Source organism: Anser brachyrhynchus (assembly GCF_964034855.1).
Source record: "Anser brachyrhynchus genome assembly, chromosome: 1".
Taxonomy (NCBI): Eukaryota; Metazoa; Chordata; class Aves; order Anseriformes; family Anatidae; genus Anser; species Anser brachyrhynchus.
This window is the reverse complement of record NC_137694.1, coordinates 188,699,174-188,716,399: the sequence shown is the minus strand read 5'-3', so window position 1 is coordinate 188,716,399 and position 17,226 is coordinate 188,699,174. Positions and strand designations below refer to the sequence as shown.

Sequence of the window (17,226 nt, the reverse complement as noted above, 5' to 3'; positions counted from 1 at the left end):
GGCATGTCTGGGATTTTTTTTTACTGATCAGGTAAGAATGTCAGTGCTCTTGAGATGTTTGAGCAAGATAAGTGAAAGGTAATTTTTTTTTTTCTCCATATTATTGGGGGAAAGTTATAGTGCTAGTAACTGAACTGAAGTTTCCAGTTGCATGAAGAAAGAATAGACCGGCTTCATGACTAATTCTGAGCCTGTCTTCATACACCTTCCATTATTTTTGTGTAATATCTAAAAATAAGTGGTTTTCACCTGACCTTTCTAAAACAAAGTTTTGGGGAGACAGATAATACTTTTGCTTATGTTCAATAGCCACTTGAAATACACAGTTTTTCTCTATATGAAATACCAAGTATCCTTAGCATTGCTTTTGTACATAAAATTCATCAGTGTTTCCTTTTATGTTTTCAGTGTCCATAATACAGTTTTATGCAGAGTTGTGGTGTTTTCTTGAAGACTGTATTACCATTCATTTTTTGATTTAGTTTGTGTTTAGAATTTCCTTTTGGTGTATGTTTAGAATTGCAAAGGTTAATAAAGGAAGTACCCTATAATGTTTATTTCACTGTCTGTGTACCATGATCGCTGACACAGCCTCTTACAAGAAGTATCTGATAGATAATTAATCCTGAGCAGAGCAACAAGGGAAATCAGAGATTCTGGTGTCATCCACTGAACTGGCAATTTGTATTTTTATGCACGATGACCTGCTGACGTGCAGAGAACTGTTGTGAAAACATAGGACACTAATTGCCTGTTTGGTGGGAGCTCCAGGTGGGTGACATTTGGGAGACTATCAGAGTAAACAGATTTTGAGTCAAAAAGCTTGCCTCTCTTAATTGCTTAGGTATAAATTAACTAGGCTCCTAGGGTAGGACGGTTTTCCAAATAGTAAAAAAGTAAAATTAGAGATGAAAATTCTTTCAAGAGAAGTTTAGAACTATTTTCAGCTCAACAGTTTAATTTAAGGGATCATAGATTGCTCTACGCATTTTTGAGAGGGCAAAACAGGAGGAAATGCCCCTCGCGAGTTCAGCTGTGTGAAGTTGCTCAGAGGAGGATCAGCAGGGAGCAGACGAGGGAGGAGGCAGGAGCACGCCACCAGAAACACGGGCAGGGACCAGACAAACAAAACTCCCCTTTAGAGGCAGCTGGCTGGTAGGTCAGCTCAGCCCTGTGTTACAGCTCTGTCCAGAGGGTAGGTGCTCCTCTGTGGGATGACGGTTTGCGTGCCCAGCCTGCAGAAGCAAACTGACACCATGGCATTTTCCCCTGCGTGATCCAGAGAACAGTTTACACGGCACCTGAGCACGAGATTGACAGCGATACGTTTTCTGATCTTTGTATGTACAAAACAACCAATGGCAAAATGACAAATTTGGCGTGTTTGATCCAGCTACGTTTGGAGCAAACCTTTTCCTATGAGATGCTGGCCAACTGCCTTTCCTGCTGAAAAGAATATATGACAAGGATGCGCAGTTTCTGTCAGGGCTTTTGCGATCATTCATTGTAAGCAGGAAAGAATTAAGCTTGTTGGTTTTGTTTTTTTCTTTGGTACTTAAAGATTGTGCTTACATGTATGTTATATATATATATTAGCTCTAGTAGTTGGATGTGGTCTATGTCTACCCCATTTTACAACTAAAGGTCCGATTTTCTGCCATTTCCTTTTGGTAATTCTTCCATCCCAGCAGAGTATTCAGTGCAGTATCGATGAGTTTTATCAGGCAGTAATGCAATACACAGTTGTGCTTTAGTAGCAATAATGTGCCTAATGGTTGCAGGGGTTAGAAATAACTTGAAGTGGCATTATATATCATTATAACACAGAGACATAGTAAAGTTTAATAGACACTACAACATCATTTTGTTTTCATGTTTCCCTGAACGTTCAGTCCTGCGACAGGTGGCCCAGAAAAGCTATTCCTGTGTAAATTCACCCAATTATATTTGTGTAGCATCCCTGAAAAAGCATTAATGTATTAACCATTAAAAGTAGCTGACATCCGTGAAGAAATGTTTTAGTGTGACTATGTGAATAGGGGGTTTGACTGATATGTTACTTTTTAGATAAACAAGAAAAACTATATTTAATGTGTGCGAATGTAATAAAATATGCACTTGCCATTGCATATTCAACATACTCTGTTTTATTAGATTCTAATAATGTTCTAGCAATGAGGCAGAGAAAGGAACCTCATTTTTAGCTGAGCGTTTTGTTCTGTAAGCATTGTTGATGCAAAAAGTTCAGATACTATTTATTGAAAAAATATGTTTTCAAATATTAAAAGAAAAAATTGTCTTTGCTGATCTTTGCTTCTTATCTCTGATACCTGTTCTTATCACAGGAGTTTCCAGTGTGAACAAATATAGAGTGTACAATTGAAGGCAGCACTTCAAACAAGAAATAAGGATGTTTAATTTAGTGATTAAAAGCGGGAATGTTATTATTGAAACTCCATTCTTCTGATATTTTTCTGATGTTTTTTATAGCCTAGAAAGCTATAGTCTCTTTCAGATTAATCAAAACTTTTCTTTATTCATATTTTGTGGTTGTAGGCTTTGGCTCCAGATTCAGCCTACCTATTCATCCCAGATTTGGAAGACATTTCTGTAGGATGTATTACAGCTACCGAGACTCAGAGTCAACTCACCATATAAAAAGGCCTCTTTGCCATTTGTGAATTGGGTGGGCAAGAAAATAAATAAAAATAAAATAGTGCCTTGAGGCTGGAAAACATTTTTAGGATTTTTTAAAAACTTTTAAATAAGTGTATCTCCAGGGTAAATAGAGTGCTGTGGAAACGTTTACTCATAGGCAATTTCACTTTATTAGGCTTCTTAACCATGTCTTTGCTGGTCTTGAAGCTTTGGTATGTAATGAAAACGTCTACCGTGAGTATAAAAATATTTTACATTGTAACTGCCAGAGCAGTGATGATGAAAACACTGCGTAAAATGAAGTGGTAGGATTTGTTAGGGTTTTACAAATTGTTTACAGCAGATGAGAAGAAAAGGCGTACTGCATAGAGAAAAAAATGCTGTTTTCAAAGGACACTTGAAGCACCTGCATGTAGTTGAGGTAAGGCTGAGCAGGAAGGCTGTTCCAGATAGCAAGAAATACCCTTCCTGTCTTCTGGTATTCTGTGCTAAGACAGTGGTGTTTGCGGCTTCATGCGGTCAGCGCGGGGCCAGCCGGGTCCCCGAGCAGGGACAAGGAAGAGGCAGAGACAGCTGCAGCAGCAGCTGCCTGGCAAAAGCGTGAAAAAAGGGGAAGAGACAAGAACAGCAAGATGGGATGAAGGGAAGAAAAAGCCTTACACCGGAGATGTTGGGAAGTCAGAGCAGCAGAACCATTCCTGGCTTCTGCTGGGTGACCTTGGCTCGTCTCCGTCCCAGGGCTGCCTTCTGCTGTTACCAAGTCTGTCGCACAGCCTGTGAGCTGTTCCTTCAGGTGAAAGTGCCACAGTTTGGGAAGGCCTGGTGTAGTGGCCTGTAGGAGAGCAAGAAATGAGTTATATTGCCTTTCCTAAAAGGAGGGATCTTCACTAACTGAGAGGCACCACCCTGGGGAACTGAAGTATCTGTGAGTTGTCTGTGCTTCAGGCAGCAGATGACTAGGACATTTTCAGGACTGCAGCTCCAGACCTAGGTTCCCAGGGCAGGTTTTGTATCTTTGAACTGTGGCCATCTTACAAACAAGCATGTAATGAGGAATCCCACACTTCATTTCTGCCTGAAACACTGAAAGTGTTTCTGCAGGATTTTAGATTCTGCTTTGCAAGCCAAGCATTGCAGCATCAGGCAGAATAACACAAAGCTTCTGGATGCCAAAGTCTAGAAGCTATTGCAACAGGCATTAAGAAACTTCTCTGCAGTAACATAGGACTTCTGTAACAGAATCAGAAAACTAGAAATTAAAAAACAAACAAAAAAAAATTTACAGTCTTCTGTAAACTGCAACAATTCTCCAGACATTGGTTGGTACAGGACCCATGAAAGCTTAAGAACATTTTTCCTTTTAAATAAACTGAGCAATTATTTTGACAGATGATCTACTTTCCATTTCAGTGAGCAGTAGACAAAAGAAGTATTATCCACCCATGAGGCAGACCTCAGTAGAGTAGCACTGAGTTACTTGATTGAGGAGGAGGACAGTGGACTGGTTTCATGTGTCTGTTACTGGGCAACCAAGATTTGACTGTTTGTTCATTACCAATAATCCATCATAGAGTTCTAATTACCAGGTGCTGTGTCATTAATGTAGCCCGAAGAAATTACTTGATACTTTAGAGTCAACAATGAAAAATATTGGTGACTGTCCTGGATAAATCAGTGACTCAGTAGAAAAAATTTTGTTGATTTTTCTATTTGGTAAGTAGTCAGGGGATACTGCGGTCACCCTGCAGCCAGCCTCCTTGCCAGCTGGCATTAAGTGTATCAGCATAATTAATTTCAAAATCAGTCAGCAGATTACACTAGACAACATTTTCTCCAAAGAGCAACATTAAATAATAGAAATCTTTTGGACTGCCTCAAGTCTTTCCATTCCATTATCTCAGAAGCTTTACAGTTTTCCTTGTTTTGCATCTCACATCCCCTGGCAGTGATGGTACTTCACAGAATGGTTGGTTGGAAGGGACCTCTCCTGCCCAAGCAGGGACACCCAGAGCAGGCTGCCCAGGACCACGTCCAGGCGGCTTTTGGAGATCCCCAAGGAGGAGACCCCACAGCTTCTCTGGGCAGCCTGTGCCAGGATCTCCTCTCTTTACCTGCTGGCCTAATGCAGCCAAGAATATCATTAATCTTCTTAGCAGCAAGGGCACAGTGCTGGTTTGTGTTCAACTTGGTGCCTACCAGGACTCCAAGGTCCTTTTCTGCAGAGGAATACCTTAACAGATGCTGATGAGTGTGATGGTTTGCTGAAAGCTGAACAGAAAATCTCACGTTGAGCCGGTGGGAGAGCCTAGATATTGTGGTTGTAGAAGAAGAAAAATTAATGATTTACAGAAGAATCAGAATAAGGAGCTGGTACATCTCAGACACCAGAAGCAGTAAAATCAGTGCAGAACTGGGGGCGAGGGTGGATGTGTTTTTCAGACTGACGTCTGCCTTCATGTATTGCTTATTTTCATTGTGGTTCAGGAGATTCACGTTTTGTATACTGTTCCACGTATCTAGAGTACCGAGCTATGTATTTATACATGCCTCAGTAACTGAGCCTGCTTGGCAAAAAAGCCATAAAGGTAAATGGGTGCTCACACACGGGGGCTGCTTCTGAGCTGTGCAGCCCTCTTTGGCCTTCCCAGGTACTCTGAGAATGCATCCTGAAAATTTGCTTCCATTTCTGCTTCTGTCACTGATTAACATTTGTGAGATAAATTAAATCAATGCTTATGGGGCAAAAATCCATTTATTTTTTATGTAATACAGTCACTCTTTCCACAGTTATCTTCATTAAAAATGAACCCTATGGTATCTGATTGTTCTCAAATCACCTTTTTTTCAGTATGTGCAGTGATGCAGCATATGTGTGACCATCTTTGCATTGCCAAGTAGAAACAAGAAAGTTCATCCTGTACAGCTTCTTGGTTACATGCTAGAGAAAATGTTGGGTGCTTTTTATGATTTTGACATAATTTATAGTTGTCAGTCTGTGATCACCAAGTAACTCAGGTGTAGTAAGTGGCTAATTATTTCCTTTCTTTGAAACACACTAAAGACACTCTGCTGGTATTAGTTCATAATGTGTGCCCAGGTCTTCTTTGCACATGAAACAGTAACCTCAGCATGAAACAGATCACAAGGGAAATTATATGAGTAAAAATCCAACAGAAAAACAATAGTAGAACTAGTGTAATGTATCATAATATTGATCTTAAGTAATACATGTTAATATATTTTATTTTAGGAAAAGCCACTGACCAAGTCTCTGCAACGAGGAGAAGACCCCCAGTTTGATCAAGTAAGACACTTGAAATGATATTATTTCCATTCCTCAGGCTATGACAATACTTGGAAAGCAGCCTAGTGTCCTTATAATACTGTCAGAGCACACTACAAAAACAAAATCTGTCAGTGTGCTTTAGCAGAATGAGTGCTTTGCCTAAACATTCTTGTTTTAAATTAGGAGTATTTTCCATTGTTTCCAAACTCAGTATTTTTGCCTTCTTGGTTTCCGCAGCATATTAGTCATGTGTTATTTCCTGGCTGTTTCCTCTGATGGAGGTTTTGAAGCAAACTTTCTATCTTTTTGAGATATCTGGTGTTTGAAACAGGCTCATGGACCCCAGCCTTAAAAAAAAAAAAAATCCAGAAAAAATCTTACATAAGTAAGCTATTTTGAGATAAAGGTAGTTGTTGAAGAGTTTAAGTTGCATAAAGGTTGCCAAAACTCACTCCCAGCAAAGAGGAGGGATAAACATAAGGTGTGTATAAAAAAGAAAGTTATTTGCTGCTCCACCATTCCTGCCTCAGCTCCCACCACTGATCTTTGTGCTGTGGCCATTGCTGCCTGCACCACTGCGCTGCCGGTGGTGCCAGAAATTTGGGCAGAAGGAAACTGAAGATGAAACATCAGCATATCTCTGAAAGCACATGTGGCTAATGCTGTAAGCTGCAGGTACCACACTGATTAACTTAACTTTGGGAGAGGGGCTAGGTATGGGTAGGATTTCAGAACCTGAAATGGATTTAACAGCATTTATTGTGTCTTCTGGTGCATCAGATAAATTGTGCCAGAAGCAGAGATGCTTTGTGAGATCCCACTGGCATTCACAAAGGTTCACTTCATAATTTTAGCTCGACAAAGTGATATTCTCTAGGATCTTCTGTGGCTGCTTTTGGGGGTGAGGGGGTGGCAGCCTGCTCAGAGGGCTTTTCAGAATGGGAGGCAAAGAGCAGGATGGCTGTGTTGCAGACGGGAGCTCCCTGCCTCCTTTTGCTGACCGCAGCCCCTGGGGAAGCTGGCCACTGTAGCCTAAAGGAAGCTACTTTGTGAGTACCCCTAGCTGCCTAATGAATTTTTTTTTGTGGTATTATGACCTTAATTTCATATTTTTATTTTTTTTTCCCTTCCTGTGGGAAGAGTGTCACATATGAATGGGAAAGAAAAACAAATTAAGCCACCCATATGCAAACCTTGTGATACTGTTCCTGCAGTGTGTTAAACAAACACATAATGGGTGGCCTTGATTTGATTAAATATTCATGGTTAGGCAAATTGCGGCCCTTTACAAGGAAGAATTAGAAGAGTTACGCTTCTCCTAGTTACTGGTAAATAGAAAATTGAACAATTAATTCAAGATCAATTAGTTAGGATAGTGAATTACTAGAGTGAAGTAATTGTATATTTCCAATTGTAACGTTTTCCCTTGAATGCTGGGGCAGGGAGTAGGGAGAGAACCAAAAAATACAGACAAAAAGTAAAGGCAAATTTTATTATATATAACATTTGTGTATTTTTCTGTGTATGTGCAGTCCAACCTATCCATGTGTAGAGAGTTGGTAGAAAAATTACAGACCTGAGATTGCCTTAGACTTTCTGTTAGAAAACCTTCGTTTCAATTCCTTGAAATTTTCCAAACAAACCATCCAGATTGACATTTTCAGGCTATCTCTCTGCCTCAGCCTGAGAGGTTGGCAATGCTTCACTTTTCAGGTTTCACGTTGTTTTCTTTTTGAACACCACAATCATTCTGAGTTGTTCGAGTGCTCCTGGGACTGATGTATGCCCATTGAGTGGAAGATGGAACCTGAAATGTTTCAGTCCAGTGACTTCGTTTTCAAGAACATGGGCCAAACTTGTCAAAAACATTTTAGTTTGGGTTAACAGTAGTCAGATACTCATTCAAGAATTTGCAAGTCATAGATTTGATAGAGCTCAGCTAGAGACATTAAGAAAGAACAAAAAGTCTTTCTTTAGTTGTCGTATTTCACTCAGTTTATTAGGTCAATACATCTCGGTATTATAAAGCTGTTTTGCATATGACAACGTCAGCATTATAAAATTGTCACAAAAAGACAGATATTTTTGCTGGTAGTGAAAATGAAGTTCTGGTCTGTCTGTAAAACTAAGCACTTAGGTTTTATTTAAAAAATTAACTCAAATATTTAAAAATTCTGTGCAATGAAGTAAGACCAGGTTGATAATCCCTTGCTTCTGCCTTCCAGGTAGAGTGTGGAAAGTTTTGGTATTTTCTCCAGGAACCATGTAGAGTCATCTAGCAAAAACAGGAAAGGCCATGCATGACATTCCTGCAATTTCTAATACAGAAATGGAGGAGGAAGAGAGGGAGAATCCCCATGAAAAACCGTTTTCAAGGGGTGTCTAACAGCTTTCAAGTGGTGTCTAATAATTTTGATTTTCAATTTGAAGTCATCAAAAATGACATGCTGACAAAGGACCCTAATTTTCCCAGAGCAGAGTTTAAAGTCCAAAGACTTTAAACAAATTGTCTTTATTGAAATCAAATTATACTGATAGGTGAAACTGAAGTGAACAGGTCACTAGTCACTTAAAATATCTGAACTGCATCTTCTAACTCTAAATTGAAAAGCAGCGAAAGTAAGGCATGACCTGATTATAAAATTGTCTTTTTCAGGTCAGCTTCAGAGGTGGAAAAAAACAGCCAGAAAAAAACCCTTTGCAAAAACTTAGGATGAGCAGAATGGAGCTTTAGCTACCCAGAGTAATTAGAGTGAAGTTTAACACTGAAACCCCTGAACCACTTGAAATGTTCTTAAAGCATTGTTTATTTCCCCTAAACAGCTTTATCTCTGGCTCTTAGAGAACCAGACTTTTTTTCTGCTGTTCTCAAACACCATTTTAGGAATGTTATCTGTGCTGGTGGTTATAGCTCCAGGGCCTAGAGACCTGACTGTGCACAGGCATAGCTGATGGGGCGATTCTAAACAACACCGTTTCTTTCTATGTGGTTGTAGTATCAGTGTCTCCTGGTAAGCAGACAGTATTGTCCTGTGGGCTCTGTCTGGCTGCCAATTGCACCACCATCCTCTAACTCGTAATAGCATCTTGAGCAATGTATGATGTAATCATACTTATCCTGACTTGTAGAACATCTCACAAACTGGATTCCTTAAACTGGATTGTATTTTCCTTTTGAGGTGTGCATGTGTGTAAAGAAAATATATACTGAAAAATATAAAGTTTTTATATATGGTTTTAAATATCTTTATTGTATATTTAACATCCTGTTTTAAAAGTTCTCCATTAGACTACTCTGCTTGCCTATTGGAAAAGAGTATTACTGCTCCAGCATTAGCATGCTCTGTGTCATCAATTACAGAAACGTTAATAAACATAGTACTACTGAACTATGACTTAAACTTCCTATTACAGGAAACCATAAAGTTGCAGTACATGAAAAGATCAAAAGCTGGGAAAAAAACATAATTATCCAACAGGCTTATCCTCACCCAAGGAGACATTTTTATGAGTCTTCTCTCAGCCCATACTAAAGTAGTTTCTGTTCTTACCATAGTACATAAATGTTCTGTGAATTGGCAATACTGGAAGCAGAAAAAAGACACTGTGTATTCTTGGACCGACATGCAGACATTTTTCCATATAAAAATACAACATGAATATAATGTTTTGGCCCTACTCATGCACTTCCATGGAAGTGAAAATGTAACAGCTAGACTTCGTTCTCATATGAAACTGTCTACATGAAGTGCCTTTTGTGAGAGTTTCAGCACAAACTGCACAAAACTTTGTGCTCATTTTAATTATAACTACTCTGTTCATAGAAGTGCAGTAAGTTAGAGAATACAGGTTGGAAAGCAGAAAAAATTAACGTTTTATATGCTTTTAGGAGATGGAAATAAAAATAGATCAAGCTAAAAAAAGGGAAAGTAAAAATGTAATGATAAAAAATGTGGAAACGCCAAAAATAAATAAAATAAGACACCAAGCAACATACTACGGATGGTGTCCCTTTTCCCTAACATCCTAAATGTGATAATTATTCCCATCCAAATTTATATTTGTTAGATGTAGTAAGTAAATAATCATACCAGCATCATTACAGTTGGCCCCCTTTGTGTTTTCCCTTTTACTGCATCTTATGCATTGTCCTTGTTCACCTGCAGAAGGACAGGTGATAGAGGAAATACAAGAAATGTTGTTGATGGGGTCATAGAACAACCCTTGGCTGCTGTTCAGAGATTTGGGTTGAAGCAGTGTGTACAGAAATAAATCTGAAGGCAGAATTAAAGGTAGCACATTCAGAACTGAACTTGTTGCATGCTGGAAATAAATGGGCTTCCATGTAAATAGTTACACTGGAGTAAAATCATAGCAATTAATGTATAAGCAAGGTAGATGAAATTACCCGTCTGCAAAATTATGGTATAAAATATCCTCATTTTTTACTCACATAAATGAGGTCATAAATGAAAACCTGTGAGTCCAACTTACTAGTTATCGGTTTTAACAATTCCCAGAGGCATTTGGCTTTACAGTCGTGCCCCCAAAAATCCTTAGAACAGAGATGTAAATGAAATAAAATCTACACAAAATCAACTGCACTACTTGCTTCTAGTGTTGCATTTTACAGATATCTCCATTAAAGAGTTTATTTATTTAGAAATCTATCATTTGCAGGAAAAAAATGCTTTGTCTCCAAGGGTCTAATAGGAATTCCAGCATGTAGCTGCTTTGATGGCAGCTTAGTGCACTTCATCTCTCCACCCCCATCTCCAAGCCTAGTTATTTGGAATAGGAATTGTATTATCTTTATCCCCTTAATTTCATGTATTGGATGTGAAATCTCATTCTTACTGTGGCCCATTATTGTTTTGCGGTTGATTTCAAGGAACATGAATTTCATTGCAGCTTTTATTTTCCTTGAATCTGTATTGTTTATAGTAATGGGGTTTTGCTATAGACAAATATGAGGTGGAAAAAACGTTGAATGAAGAGAAGACATTGCATAGCTATAGGTATCCTAAATAAAACTAAGAAAACACCTATCAAATTCTGCTTTCAGTAGCATTGATAGAAAATGTGAAACCTCTCTCCAAATGTCCATTATTTTGAGTCTACTCAATTATTTGAAGACAGAATATGCATAATAATACTAGTAAACTAATAATAAATGACTAAATAATAATAACTAAATAAATATCTAATAATAATAACTAAAACTAATAGTAGTTTTGCAAAAAAATCAACACTATGCAAAAATGAAATACTGCATTTCTGCCTTATAAAAATGACAATCAAATGCACATTTAACATACATACTGACAAATATGGTCTATGAAAAAAAGTCAAGAAATCAATGATATTATTGGAAATTGACTGCAGATTTGAATGTATTTGCTGTTGAGGCACATAGAAATTCATACATGAAATATAAAAAAAAATAGCATCATTTATCTGCTGTTAGTGGAAACACTTCTTATGTTTCTATTTTGACAATATAGCAAGATTTTTATGAAAGTATATAAATTGTAACAAACTATCTGGGCAGGATTTCATTCAGTTTACTTTTACATATTAGTCCAAAATAAATATTAAGCATTTACATAAAGTATGTTTAATGCTCTGTGAACACAAGTTTTAAACAGCGCCACACTTGTGCAGATTTCTTATCCTTAAGTTATACAGTAGGTGGTTCATTTATGATGGAAGAACACGATCATTTGTATAACAAGGACATATTTGTACATCTGTGCACTCCCTTTCAGGAGCAGCACAGAGCTAGAATTCATCTCACTCCTGGACTTACTTCCAATAAATGAAAGGATTGAGTAACCAACGTGCTGGCTAGACTTCCCTCCCTTCCTGTTCCCTGAGAGCCAGGTCTTTGCCCATTCCACCCTTCCTTCCTGTCTTAAAAGTGCAATGACAGAAAGATTTTTTTAAAAAGTTACATTGACCTTTTATCCCTGCTAAAGACACACACCGTAAATTCAGCAGAGAAAGTATGGCCTGGGGAGGTTTAACAGGAATCACTTTGACTTTTTACAGGGAGTGAAATTGAGTAGCTGAGGTTGAGAGAAGAGCATTGATACTGGTGTTAGAGAATGTGCAGGAAGACCTGACTGAAGCAACTTTCTACTTGCAGTTAAATACTGCAATCTCGTGAAAGATATTTAGGTTTCAAGTATATACTTTTTCCTTACGAGCTTTGCTATGATCTTAAAAATAGATGCCTCCCTCAGAAAACCCTGCTGTTGTTCCTGGGTTTTATAGTCTTCCTCAGGAAACCATTTTGTAACCACATCTCATAATTAACAACTGCTCTCGTGCCAGCTTCAGAAAAACTTCTTGAAAACAATAGAGAAGTGATTGAAATGTCTGAGCATCCTGAGCTGGTAGGGAATAGTTTGCTCTGACAATAGGGGATTCACGTCCTTTAAGTTTTTTATCCAGAGTCTTACATGTAAATGCTTTGTTATAATTCAGCCTGGGCCACTCCAATAATTCTTCCTGAAAGGCCTCCTGTCACTGCTGCAACCAGTGCCTCCATGCCATCTTCTACAGCAGCTTGTTTTTTATTTCAGGTAATGAAATATACTGGAAATGCCAGTTTTCAGAGCCTTCCTAAAACAGTACTTTCATAGAAACTTTAATTTTGAAGGGGCAGTGGATGCCACTTTCTAATGTTCCATATTTAATTTTAGGCCATAAGGCCAGAAGACGATCAAAACAATTATACTTCATCCTTGAAATGTTTCATAAACTTTAGACCACATCACTGTGAATTACTTAAATTCTGAGGCCGAAAAACTGGAAAATAGATCAGTTAATAGATCAGATCTAAACTAACTCATCCACAGAAGTTGTTAGTAAAGGCTATTGGGAATGATATGTAGGGTGCTCGGTCTCCCAGTTGTGGTCTTGTCTTAGTCAAGGTTTTCACACGAGCTTGGTCTTATACAGGGCATGAAACTCTGCTGTTGTTCCACAAGCACTCAAACATGCTGTTTTAAGTTTAAGCAGATGGTAAACCTGATGGAGTTACTGACATAATCAATGTGCTTGGCATGAAGTATATACCTCAGCACATTGCTCCTGCTCTCAGTGCTTTGCAGGATCAAGCCCTGCATGATACCGAGGTCGTCACAAATCTCCGAATCAGGAATTCACTGATATTTAAAATAGTTTTCTCTTTTCTTAGAATGTACACTGCATACATACTGCATACATACTGCATACTGTATACTGCATACATACAACTGCAGTAGCTGTGGACATTCAGTTGCAACACATACGTAGTCCTCCTGGATAATCATATGGTTGTTTTTTTACCCTAGCTTTTGATTTTTTCATGTATTGCAGCTTTATGGTTTCCTGTAATAGGAAATTTAAGTCATTAAGTCATAGTTCAGGAGCAACTTGTTCAGTAACATATCTGTAATTGGTGATACAGTTTATATCGAGTGAGCAGTAATATTCTTTTCCAGTATGCCACTAGAACTGTGTAATCAGGGACTTTTAAGTAATGATTTTAAACTATGTTTTGCTTATTTGTACACACAAATACGGAGGAAAGTATAAATATTTTCTGATATATATAAAAAAGAAGTCTAAATTACCAGGTGTGTAAGCCTAACAGTAAGATGCATTTGCATGTTCAGGTGGCTAAGGTTGTTTCAGAGGTCATGGGTTTTCTCAGTTCATTATGAGCTTCGGGAGGGACATCCAGCAGTCAGATACAACCCATGAGACAGTACTGCTGGTTCATCACCTTTTTCTTTGCTTATAAATGTCTTCCAACTCAAATCAACATTGTGTAATGAATAAAAATAAGCCCCTTAAAGAACTAGGTCGTTTTCTGGTGTGTTTTAAGATGCAATACACACTTTCAATACATTATGCATTTTAGTACTGTCAATGAAAATATGCTGTTGACACTATTACCGTATTTCAGCTTATGTTTCAAACAGAAAATACAGAATATTAGGTACCATAGATTGGACTATAGATTTAGAACTTCAAAAAAAAAACAGATGAAAACAAGAAAGAAAATGTCAAAACATCGAATTTGTGCCTCTTTTAAAAAGGTGTAGGGGAAGCTTGAACACCGTTTGATTTGTTGTATTTTCCCCATAGGTAATAAGCTCAATGAGTTCACTTTCAGAATATTGTCTGCCCTCTATTCTGCGTACTTTGTTTGATTGGTATAAAAGACAGAATGGCATAGAAGATGAATCTCACGAGTACAGACCAAGAACAAGCACTAAATCCAAAAGGTATGATTTTGAATATCTTTGCATATATTATTGACAGATTCTAATGTAAAATATATTACATTTCACCTATCAGCTTAAGGTTATAGTTGCTTGAAAGATGTATTTGTGTTCTTGGAAATCTGCTCTTAGGTTTAATATGGCTGAAATAATCGTGTCTTTAAAATTATGCTCCTGTTAGTTCAAAACTAGTTCTTACTGTTGTTTTGGATGCTGTAATGTCCTTTAAATAAGGGCTTGTATAAGCTATGTCTCCTTTAATCATGAGAGCAGGCAATAATTCACTGACACTTTGAAGAATATTTTTTTTGATTCAGCACTCTGCTTAGTCATAGAAATTTCATATACAGCTATTCTCTGTCCAAAAGATTGTGAATCAGTTAAAGAGCTTTAGCAACATTCACTCAGCTCTTAAGCAAACAAGCAAGCAAAAAGAAAATAACCCAAACAAACTTATTGATCTCTTATGACATCAGCAGTTCCTCAGAAATAAGGCAGCAGATTGGTCTTGGTTTAGATCGAGGCCCATTTGGTACAGCGCATTCTTTAAACTTGCAGTTTTCTGAATACTTTGGTACTACGTGTACATACTCTGATGAAACAGCAGGATAATCAGCACTGGCAGACCTCCTGTTTGGAAATGCATTAGCAATTCCTCACATTAGGATTACATTTAATCCAGTAACAACAGAAGGCAATAGTTGCTGGACTGAAGGGATAAGAGCTAGTAGATATCAGGAAGATAGGCATGGACCTGAATCAGACCCTCCTAAACTCTTTATGGTCAGTGGAAGTAAGCAATTTGAAGGCATGCTTCATCAATTAGATGTCTGCTTTTGCATGATATGGATCCTTGCCTTAAAGTGCCTCTTTCTCTTGATTGTCCCTTAGAGGAGTCTGTTACAGGGCAATCTGTTCATATATAGAGGTCCTCAGGAATGCCACCCAAAACCTAGTTGAAAATCAGCTTAACAGTGAACTGAACCAAGGTCACTCTGTTAATTGATATTGTTATAAATAGTACGTATAACCAGTCCTTTCTTCAGTTAATGTGAAACCAAGAAAACCAAAATCCAAATAATTTATTTCAACACTGATCAAGCAGTGATTTTAAATGCATGCTTAATTATAAGCACATAAATACAATTGAAGTCATAAACTACTTAATGTTTAAAAGAATTGTGGTGTGTTCTATTTACTCAAATAAAAATCTCACTGAAATCATTGGTAACAGCCTTAGAAGGACTGCAGGACTGCCTGTTTAATATTTAATTTTACAAATTGTGTGTATATTTCATGTCATCTTCTCAGTGCACCTTGAAACTGTGATCAAATTATAGATGGTTTTTATATTTGTGTTGCAAGCTACTCACCTCAGACATTTACTCCCCTGTGTTGTTCTGCACAAGGAATACATTTTAACATGGCAAATGATGCCAATGTTAGAAAAATAACACTGGAACAGTTTCAAAAAGAGGATGTAGTTTGGTTATGAATTCTCCATTGGTACTTTTAAGGCAGTTTTCTAAATCCATCACAAGTGTAAATCTGAATTTGATAGCACAAAAATAATTTATGTTTGCCCCCACAATGTAATTGAGAACTGTCTTAACTGGTGCCATCAGGAAGGAAACTGAAATAAAATCGATTTGTTAAAATACAGGATCCAAAAGTTTTGTTGGTTATGTTTTGTTCTTTTTTTCCCCTTGAAAAAGTATTCTGTTGATTTAAACTAGAAGAAGAGAAAATAGAAAGTGACATTTCAACATCTGACAGAAGGTGAATGTAACAAGTCAGATTTGCTTTATCTCAGTTTTTAAGAGCATATCAGTGCATTACTTTCTGAAATGCTCAACTGCAGTTTGAAAAGTAGAATACAGTCCACCGTTAACTATATTTGTGTAACTGAATACAACATGAATTATGACTCATCTCCTAATTATTATGTTTCTTGTTTTGATTTTGCAGCGATGAACAACAGAGGGACTATTTAATGGAAAGAAGAGACCTGGCTATTGATTTTATATTTTCTTTAGTGTTAATAGAAGTTTTGAAACAGGTATGGAATTCCTCAATTATACATTAACTAGTAAATAAGGGAAATTACAGAGTTAGTCGTATAACCTAATTTCAGGATTCATAATTCTGTTTCCAGCTTAAGAATCTAATAAAAATGTAAGATACATCCTTCATGCTTGTTCTTTGCTGTCTTTCTTGCACATATATATGTAGTATGTAGTATATGTAGTATGTAGTATGATATATAGCATTCTGCTGTCATGCAGACTTCACTTTTCCAGGTTTTTGGAGATGAAGTATTTCTCTTCATTACTAAATAAGCATTAAATGCCTAGGTCATTTCAGCTATTTTGTTAGTTATCTGTTATTTTGGTTGGTTATTTTTTGTTATATATGTGTAAGGAAGATACGCAGAAGTAATACTAACACTAAGGTATGCAGCTTAAAGAGTAGTGTATGTATACTGGTTATGTTTTATTTTATGTTTTCAGATTCCACTTCATCCTGTAATAGACAGCTTGGTACATGATGTTATTAACTTGGCTTTCAAGCACTTTAAATATAAAGAAGGGTAAGGCTCTTTTTCATACAAATATTCTGTGAAAAAATTACTTGCTGACTTGCATAGCTGTAGCGGTTTAAGCAGCATGCTTTCTCAGCCACCTGACTAACAAACAAAATTCTTTCTTATCTCTTGGTAGGTACCTTGGTCCTAACACTGGAAATATGCACATTGTTGCGGATTTGTATGCAGAAGTAATAGGTGTACTAGCTCAAGCAAAGTAAGTAAAATTGAATACCATACATAATTGAAATCTAAGTTTTAATTGCTTAGCTTATGAATATTCTCACTTTCTCCCTTTCTTAAGAGATAGTGCATGAATAAATCATTTTAACTCATTGGCCCTCTGTTCATCCAGGTGGCCTAGAAGTCCATTAAATCACAGGGTTTCTGTATCTAGTCCAGTGATACAGAATAAATTCAAC

General features: G+C 37.3%; 1 protein-coding gene across 9 annotated transcripts in view; it reads left to right on the top strand.

Moving 5' to 3' along the window:
- FRY (FRY microtubule binding protein) overlaps window positions 1–17,226 on the top strand; it is a 238,728-nt gene that overhangs the window by 113,605 nt on the left and 107,897 nt on the right. For all 9 annotated transcript variants that reach the window (XM_080577411.1, XM_080577405.1, XM_080577404.1 and 6 more), the window contains 5 exons: window positions 5,909–5,962; window positions 14,084–14,223; window positions 16,189–16,279; window positions 16,731–16,810; window positions 16,941–17,021. In XM_080577411.1, the coding sequence (XP_080433537.1) occupies window positions 5,909–5,962; window positions 14,084–14,223; window positions 16,189–16,279; window positions 16,731–16,810; window positions 16,941–17,021 (446 nt within the window). The remainder of the gene's footprint in view (window positions 1–5,908; window positions 5,963–14,083; window positions 14,224–16,188; window positions 16,280–16,730; window positions 16,811–16,940; window positions 17,022–17,226) is intronic.